Genomic DNA, 9,847 nt, shown 5'->3' on the forward strand with positions numbered 1-9,847 from the left:
AATGTTTGCATAAACGCTTTCCTGTTCTCACCTCCAAGCCCCCGGCAGGTTAAAAACATCGAAAACGCTGGTGCCTCAAGCACACGAAAGTGCAGAGCGAGGAGCCCCAAGGCATGTGGGGACACAAGGACACACACAGCTGGCAGGAACATAAACTTACTTCCAGCATCTGCCATGACTGAGGTTTGTTTCCACGGGTGTAGTCTGGAAGAGAACCTCTTCTAGAAGCAGTATATTAAGCATTAGAGATACAGACATGCTAGGAAACACTCAGGAATAGCTTGTGGTAAGAGGGGCTGCAAGTTGCAGGCTGTCCCCAGTCTCTCAATGTCGTGACGCCATCACTGCATTGGGAACATCCACCTGTACCACGGCCTCCTACCGTCCGCACACTGCTTACAGATCAAAAGCTACAAAGTTTTCATGAAAAACCACCTAAAGCTTATCCCAGCTGACAGCTGGCTCCTTGCTCGCACCTCCCTGTTCATAGAAAAGTAACGCAACCTTGGGAATTCTGCAGTGAAAGATAAACAGGCCACGTTATCTTGTTTTCCCCATGAGATGAACACGTGTGTATGTGCGGTTGCCAGAGCTCAGTGAGCACTAAGAATGTGGCCATGGCTGGAACTTACCGAGTATTTTTTGTTCGTGTGGTACAAAACGTGCACTCGGATGTTGCCAATCTGCTTCCGGAGCCAAGAGTTATTAGGAAACTGTTTTCACAATTAACATGAAGACAAAGTAAAAGGTGACATTTGGATATTTTATTCAAGTCGGGTTTGGGTTTTTAAACCATTTTTAGGAGTGTCAAGTACAGCATTTTGGGAGGTCTAGTTCCACACAAAATGGAAGACTCTCTAAAAATGTACCCATTCAGTTCCTAAAAAAAAGTGGCAATAAACCGAAAGTCCGTTTGAAATTCAGTGACGCAATTATGGGTTTGCAGGTACAAAGACTCTTCCCTGATTATGGCCCTGTCTTACAAGCTTTCCAGTCAGTGCAAGGGAAAGGAACCACAACACAGGACAGGTTGTATTGGCTGAGTCACATCAAACCTCCTCTGCGACAGACTTACACAAGGTGGACAACCTAAAGCGTTCTGGAGACAGCTATAGGTGTAAGGTAACCAAAAAAAAGACACCATTCATGAAATGCCTGTCGAAAAAAAAAAAAATTTAAAAAAATCCCTTTTTCAGACAAGTTTGCGCATTTGCGTATGGAATTAACAGTACGATACAGTGGTCTGCGATACTTAAAAAGTCTCTGGTTTTATACCATGTTAACATATTCCTCGAGTAATCGATACATTAGTAAAGGTAATCAATACCTTCCTACCACCTCCAATCATGTAGCAGCTGACAGATGCAATGGGCAATAACATTAAAAAGAAGAAAGCGCCTGAACTTAGGAAAAGGTTTTATGCTTTTATCTCCATTTCTTTAACAACACCATTTTAAAACTTAGCTGTCTTTAACCAGGACTAGCAGGACTGATACTTAGCAATACTTGCATCCCAGACAAAACATCGAAAGGTACACTATATTCTGAAGGTAGCTATGCTGTATTTTCAAATTTGCAGTTGTGGAATCGCTCCTTATGCTTCAAATTCCAAGCCTAGACCAAGTTTGTGACCACCTGCGTTGACATTCTTGCCATCCAACAAAGCCGACAGTGTCAGTTTGATACCTGCAAAATACAGAAGAGAGAAAAGACCGTTAAAACTTGGGATGGAGCGTTACGTTCAGTAAGCACAGTGTCTGTGTCGCTGCTTTAATTTATTGGGTAGCCAGGTTAACATAATTTGGTGGCTGGCCTTGTGAGGACTGTGCATTCTAAACCAATTTGCAGATATGAAATCTTCCTGATTTATGAAAGTCGTAATAAACAATGGTGATAGATTCTGCTTTTTATCACTCAGAGTAATTAAAGCTTTGAGACGGTTCGCTGCTGCTGATATACTGTTTAATCTAATTTTAGAGTCCAGTATTATGAAAAACTGGGACCCACCTTTCTAAACCACTTTAAAATCTAGGTATGAAAAGGCACAAACTCCTGTCTACTGTTAATACCTTATGTTAATCTGCAGATTTGTTAGACTACATTAAAACCAATTTCACAGCAGTAAGATTGTCCTCCTGGACCAGGAGACTTTGAGAAAGTCACATTTTCAAGCAAAATAAATTCAGTAATAGGAAGCCTCTGAAAGTACTAAAGCCGCATTTATTTGTCTGTGAAACACCTAGTTGTAAATGTATTTTGTAGCAACATAAAAGAGTATCCGACTGGTCAGTGGATGGTGGTCTCCAACAATTCTGTTTCCAGCAGACATCCCAAATAAACAGTAGTCCTTGGAAAAGGTTGTCCACTGCCAAGTGGGACAAAAGTCTTACAAAACCAATCCCATTTTGTCACAAAAATCCCAGCAAGATTAAAAATATCACACTATTGATTCTGAACTTCTTCTGCGTAGACTTACCTGGCTTTAAAGTCTGTGTGTATCCTAATCCAATCAGACTGGAGTTGTTCACTTTAGCCTTAAAGGGAAAAAATACTGTATGTAAATAATTGAGCATCTTTCTTCAGTCCTTCCCGCCTCAAAATTAAGTAACACCTTTTAAGCAGATAAAGGCTCTCATGTTTTAAATCACAAAAAAAAAATCTAGTTAATTTTGCAGTAACTTAAATCCAAAACGAATCTACAGTCACTATGGAAAATAATCTTTTTATTAACATAGCTTTTGATTATTTCTCAAAACAGGGCCAAATAATGCGATGAAAAGTTGTGTCACTTCTAAGGAAAGCCCCATAGTTCTGCTCTCACGCTGCCAAAACCAAGACAGACAGAGAGACTGCCCAACTGCACCCAAATTGTACTTTACTGATGCAAAGGCTGCTTCACGCTGCTGTTACAAATATCTATTTTCCAATGCTTAGAAATGTACATGCACAGCACTCACAGAAAAAGAGGCATCTGGGTCAATCTGATACTTGGCTGCTATTCCGAAGCGAGTGTTGCTATTACCAGCCGTCCACGCAAGATTCACGGCTGTTTCCAGTTTGTCGTTTACCTTCTGGTAAATGGAGCCACCGAATTCCGTTCCGTCGTTCCTGGAAGGAATGCATCAGTCTTGTGATAAACTGCACCCAAAAACAGTCAGCTTTTCCTTTTTTTCCCCCCCCAGTAAGATCTATATTGGCAGAACACTCAGTGATACCTCATTTAATGTCCCTATAACAACTGAGACAGAGACATTAGGCCAGACGGGAGATGAATTCATTTTTAAATGCTTAAATTCATTGATGGTTATTGTTTTTTCAACAAACAGCTTGTGGAACTGAAAAAAAAAAAAGCCATAACAAACTATCAAAAATAGACTAATGATGACAGCTCCCAATTTTTCTTTGTCCCTAGATGAAAGTCTTTGTGACAAGGAGATTTATTCTTCTCTGCGTATCTCTCAAATTATTTTCCTGTCTGCCGAGTGCCCTGGAAGGGCTGTAGCCCAGTCACCGAGCCTAAGCAGCCTCGTCAGCGTGCTTTTACCAGACACACAAACTGTATCAGAAGTGAAAATGCCCATTTAATGTCCAAGTCTGCCAGCTTTCACAAACACGTGCCATTTGCAACAGCTCATGGTACATCTGTACCACAGATGGGTCTCTGCTAGAAGCAGAAGTGAAACTCATTTTATTTTGCAGAGAGCACTGGCCAGCAGCTGGCAGATGACAGCCTTCTGCCAATGCAACCCAGTAGCACAACTTCCAGTAGCTACTGACACCAACATCACACAGGGAATAAAGTGTTAGTAAATAAAACGCAAAACATCATAAAAACAAGAGACTTCTAAAAGCCTTGCACTCCTTGTAAACCAGGGAGAATGTGCATTTCCATTTTTGCTCTTCTGAAAAGAGGATCCAAACATACTGCACGAAAGGGGCTTTAAACTGTGGAAGACAGCTGCGAATAAAATACTTATGATTATTTCTAAACTCTGAAACAATTTTGTTCCAATTATTAGAGTATACCAAACCTTCGGTGAATTAAAAAAAGAGGGGAGCAGATTTAGAATCTTTCCTCTTTTTCCACTTTGGCCTCAAGTTCCTTAGCTCCTAACAGCTGCACAAACAGTAGTGACAGGCCTATTTAACAAGTTCAAGCATTAGCAGCAGTCTTACATTCTAAGAGAAATTCTTCCAGAAAAACGCTACAATACTTACTTCAGATAAGACTGAAGCTCGCGTATAACTGCACACACTTGGCTCTCAAGAAAAGGAGGGATTAAAAAGGACTGAGGAGAGCTGGTTATACAGGCAGATTTTGTGCAAGGTTCCCACACAGCTCTGTCCTGACCGGCGATATTGTGGGGGCAGCAGTCTGAGCTATGCTTAGAATGTGAGGAAAGTCATATTTAAAACTAGAAATTAGCCAGCCCTACCTCCCTTTGGGTTTTACTTATTGTTAAAAAATACTAATAATAATTAAAGAGCCAGACCTCCTTTTAATTCTAATAGTAATAATAGCACTTTTCAGACATAGATGAAAAAAAAACAGTATCCCCCTACAAAAACACATACGTTGCAACACCATTAAGGGAAGTAACTCACTGATGTCCCCAGCTGGATTGTGCAACACCAGGAACAAAAGACGATGCTTCAAGCCCCACCGAGGTAAATTCTCAGCTCTGCCACAGCATTCCTGTGAAACCCTGAACTGTCCCCATGTGGGAGCTCCACATGCAACTGCTTCTGAGTTTATATAAAAACTCTGACACGTTTCAAAACTGAAATACATGAAGTCCCTGGCTAATCTATCCATATCACACATTTATGGTGCTGCCCGTCAATTGGCAGCATCCAAATAGGAAATAAATAAACGAGGCATCCTCCTGAAGATGTTTGCTCATCCGCGTGCAGTAACAGCAACCTAAGAAACAGATCCTTGGATCCAAGAAGCAACACAGTAAGATCTGAGCCCCTGCTGCTGTTATACAGTTAGTTTCTGTCATTAAGAGTAATAATAATTGCAGCATTTTCCAGCAAAAGCCGGTATCGCAATGTTTTGAACTGCTACAGCAGGGCAAAGTTGAAAGTCATTGTGCTTGGAGGAGTAACTCCTAAATACAGAGCGGAGGGGGACCCCACACGTTGTGGCCAGGCAAGTTTTCTGCCCACGTTTTTGCGCTCTGGCAATCCTTCAGTCGCGCTGCCGGAGCCGTGCAGTTCAGTTGTTCTGCAAGGCAGTGTGAGTTCCCAAACCAGATCTCGGCAAAACAGCATGAACAGAAAGGCTTTGAAGAAGCAGCGCCAGGAAGACAGAACAGTTGTTCATCCCCCGACCAGGAAGAGCCTGGGATAGCTCTGCTACCCAAAAAATATCCCGTTACCCAAGGGAATGGGGAAGGAGGGGGCGGGGGAAGTGGATTAGGGATTGCCTAATCCTAACAGTCTTCCCCAAAGGCATAGATTACTTTTTGAAGAGGAACAGGAGACAGAAGAATTAAAGTTTTCATGGAATTTGGCCCTGGTTTCCCATTGTTACTGCATTCAGAGAGGACAAATGCTTGTGCAAATAGATTAGGAAATATAATACTAAATCAAACTTTTATACCACATCCCGTCCAGTACCGAACCAAACCCAGGGCATATCTCTCCCATTCATTCCCTTTTGTCTCTTCTTGTTTATCCTCCGATTAATTCTTTTCTCTACCGATCAAACCATTTTCGTCTGATTTTGACAACTGTCTGATTTCAGCTTTCACAAAGAGTATTTTTATAACCCACTTGCTGTATTATTCCACTAATAGATTCTAACAGTCCTTATCTCTTAGAAAGGTACAACACTGGATGCTCGGGTGCCCAGTAAGTTCCAGTTCCTTCCATCATGCACTCGCTCCCCGACGTAATTCAAAAAAAAGTTAATGCAGCTAAAAAAAAAAAAAAAAAGGCAGTTTGCCATCTTAAACGAGGCAATTTCACATCCACCATCCCCTCTTTCATTGCTGATGAAACTCCGTCCCTTTCATTGTTGTACTAAGCAGCAAAATCCTTTCAAATTCCTTTTTAATGCCCGTCTGCCAACACTTACACATTCGTATGAAGCTGGAATTCGTCGGTCTTGTAGCCAACAGCAAAGTTGCTTTGGGTTACTCTGGACTTGGCTGTCTCGAAAGTCATTTGGTAACCTGCCAGCCACCCCTGGTAGCCAAGCACCAGGGCTCCACGTATCGAGGGGCCAGCAATATCAAAATCCATGTCGCAGCCGATGTTGATGTGTTCTCTTTTGTACCCCGACTTAACTTTAGCACTCTTTTTCCTGAAAAGAAAGAATTGTGTGTCTTTGAAGAGGGACGCTCGTGGGTAGTAGCTAAATCACTCAATGCAATAGTTCTCGAAGACATTGTAGACATACCCAGAGAGCCACACGATATGTCACCTTCCCTTTCACACTTGCAAAACCCTAATTTAGCTACAGTAAACTATCTGCAATCAAACAAATCCTCATCTCCAACTAATCTGATGGTTTGGGAAGTTGGGTAGATGCAGGGGAGGAGTGAGAACTTCCCAATATTGAATGGTTACAGCCAAGTTCATGCAGAAATAAACTTTCCTGAGTTTCTTTTTATACTATTGGCCCAAGCAGTGTTTCCTCATGTGTCCTTAGGTCAGTCTACATCAAGGGTGCAGACTCCGACAAGGCAAGTGAGTTACATCTAATATATTCAGCTGTTCTTATTTAAGATATTTTTTTCCTTCTCTTTTTACCTTACAAGTGTCTTCTGCATTTGATGAAGCCTTTTACTGAAATCTTCCTGGAAAATTCAGGTCAGTAAGATATTTCATATCAACCTTTCACTTCAACTAGGAAAAACAGTCTCCAGAAATTGCTTCAATGCTGCTCTCTTTTTTTAATATTATCATTGTATTTCAGACTCAGGAATTTCTCATGTTTTGCAAAATCAGAAATAAAGAGCGGGGGTGCCAAAAGCACTCGCCATAAGCTGATCTGCAACTTCTGTAAAAGTCAGCAGTACCTGTCCCACCAGTGTCGACAGAGGCACGCTAACGCTGAGCGCTTCTAAAAATTACTTTCCCTGTGGAAAGACTCATCACAGCCAGTAAAGCAGTAAGAAGGGGGAAGGAGGTGTCTCATATTCAGAAAATACATCAACCTAAACCAGGTCCCACTAGGATCGAGTCGCACTCCATTTATCCAAATTTTAACAGTCCTCCCACAAGATAATCATTTTAACTCAGTACTACAGTGTCTGTGAAAGTGCTACACAGCTGTAACTTGTCATTCTCATACAGTTTGTTTTCTTTTTAAGACTCCTACCAGCTAAGAAATAATTATTGACAAACACTGGAGATTACTCTGGTTAACAAACACAGAAAATATCTAGTTAATGTCAAATCAGGCATGGACTGGTGGCAGCTGACAGCACAGGACACAGTCTAGAAGACAGGGAGAATCCTCCACTGGGATTATAACCCCACAGTGCTGCCACGGGACGCTAATGGGCAGGATATTTTGGCTCACTTGCAGCATTGCTTGCAAAAAAATAATCGGGGAGGGGGGAAATAATAAACCAACATCTAGACCTACAGCTGCTGCTTAATCCCTCTGGCCCACATAAAACGTGGCATCCAATCGCTCCGTCAGAAATACTCATCCACCGCCACGGCGCGCTGTGGCCAGCAAGAATTCAGATGATAAATTCAGCTCGGGACAAGAGCCCAGTTACTGTGTCAACCTATTATAGCTGTGGCCAACTGGCTCCCGGAGCTTGTTAAGCTCTGCATTACAGCTGACTTGTTTGGTGTTTTTATTCAGACAGCAGCTCATCCTCTGACACAGCCAGAAATACGCAACAGGAGTGCAAACAAAACCTTCTCATCACACCCTAATCCTGACTACAGTTTTCAAGTTATTGAATTTAAAAGTTTGCTTGCTACGCTTCAGGATTAAAAAGAATTGTTATAATACTAAGATTTAAACCAGATGTATGCAATTTCATCACACACAGACAAATTATTAACTGTCTCGATATCTGCGGAAGGAAGGAGTAAAGCAACACAATATGCTGGGAAACTAAAATAAAATATGCCTCATCACTTGAGCTTACTCACTTCTTACCCAGTGTTAGGAGAGAAGGTGGAGTCAAAGGTCAGCTTCAGGCCACGTGCGAGCTGAATAGAAAAGAAATTCACTGGTTGGATTCACCATTAGAGATTATCCTAAATTAATCTGTAAACGGCATCCTTTGAGCCGAAAATTACCTGATCTTCAAGAGTGATCTCAGTGCCTAGTGTGTTGTCGGTGTTCCACTTTTCCGTGAACATCAATCCATATTCCACCCATTTGTATTTTGTTTCCAAACTACCACTAACTTTACTCGTTTCTGTGTTTGCTGAACCTGAGCTTGTAAACTCCTAAAAGGAAAAAGAAATTACATACACATTTACAAATACATATATATTTGCACACAGGCAAATACTTATACTTGTAGGGCATATTAGTCATTGTAATTTGGGATATTATTCAACACTGCAGAGTTCTGAGAAGATTTAATAACATGTTTGCTCGTCATAAATGCAAAGTAACTTGCAAGGTTATAATCGATCTGAGAAATGATAAAGGGAGAGTAAGGGATACTTTACTTTTTAGAAGAAAAAAACACTAAGCACAAGAACATCACAAAGGTTTGCATTTCCAAACTCACCAGTCCGTTTTCAGATTTTGTTTTCAAATCGAGTTTTATTAACCCAAAACCTAGAAGATGGGTAAAAAAAAGACGAGTTACATGTCAGTTAATTATAAAAGTTTTTCTGGTTTATTTCTTAAAGCTCTCTTCTAAATCGCCTGTGAACTATTTAAAAAAATACAAAAACCAAGGGTACAGTTATCAACCCGCACGTTTTTCTGAAGCAGGTTATGCAGCACGTACTCACTTCAGATAGCACTTGACTGATTAATCCTACTGACCTCAGCAATATAATTGGGACCAAATTAGGCAATAATGTGTTTATTCACACTGAGCAGCATTCTGTTCCAAAGCAAACTACTGACATTAATGAACCTATTCACGATACAAGGAAACAGTCAAAACACAACACACAATTTTCTTTCAAAGCAGACAGCAGTCTTGTGGGGAACAGGGAGAATTTTGCCAACAGAAAAGTAAATTACATCCCCTTTCTAGAGAGCGAGGGCAGTGTGAAGCTATGACAGAAAATTCTCTGGATTCTAATGGAAATAATTGGAACACTTATCAGGGAAAATTAATAAAATTCTAACAGTTTCAGGAATCAGGTAGACAACAAAAGACCAAATTTATATTGGCTTTATTTACCGTATCCTTTGGTGAAAATATCCCTGGCAGATTTGCCCAGATCAGCATATGCAGGTGGAACAGCCATTTTCTAAAAATAAAAAAAAATAAAAGAGATGTATTTTTAGAAAAGAAACTGTCTCTGCCTTTCCAGAGTCATTTCCAGAGTCAACTGTTGTTCTCTTGTCAATATAACTGCATGAATTAACGTCTTTTTTTTTTAAAGCCATTTCCTGGAAACATTTCTCCTGCTTCTCATAACAGAGCTGTGCATTCTGATGCAAAGCATTAGGGCCCCAATTGGGAAATCCAACCAGGATGAGCATCTGGCATGAGGAGCACCTCTCTCCCCCGCCTGCAGAGCAGCAGAGGGATAACATATACGTTGGCAAAATCGACAAATGCTTTGGTTGTATTTGACTTTGCTAGTGCTGCTGAGATGTCTCCTTAGACACTGACCTTTAAGTGTTCTTTCTGATCATCGAGGGGGGAAAAAAAATGAGCTTGATGAGAAAAGT

The 9,847-nt window shown here is 41.0% G+C and overlaps 1 protein-coding gene across 1 annotated transcript; it reads right to left on the reverse strand.

The window, feature by feature from the left end:
• Positions 1-1,266: 1,266 nt before the first annotated feature.
• VDAC1 (voltage-dependent anion channel 1) lies at positions 1,267-9,417 on the reverse strand. The gene is made up of 8 exons (XM_009865209.1): positions 9,351-9,417; positions 8,721-8,770; positions 8,278-8,430; positions 8,135-8,187; positions 6,086-6,313; positions 2,958-3,108; positions 2,477-2,534; positions 1,267-1,686 (listed from the first exon to the last, which is right to left on the reverse strand). The coding sequence occupies exons 1-8, from the start codon at positions 9,415-9,417 to the stop codon at positions 1,595-1,597; spliced, it is 852 nt and encodes a 283-aa protein (XP_009863511.1). The 3' UTR covers positions 1,267-1,594.
• Between the last annotated feature and the right edge of the window lie 430 nt (positions 9,418-9,847).

Source organism: Apaloderma vittatum, unplaced genomic scaffold (genome assembly GCF_000703405.1).
Source record: "Apaloderma vittatum isolate BGI_N311 unplaced genomic scaffold, ASM70340v1 scaffold45562, whole genome shotgun sequence".
NCBI classification, from domain to species: Eukaryota; Metazoa; Chordata; class Aves; order Trogoniformes; family Trogonidae; genus Apaloderma; species Apaloderma vittatum.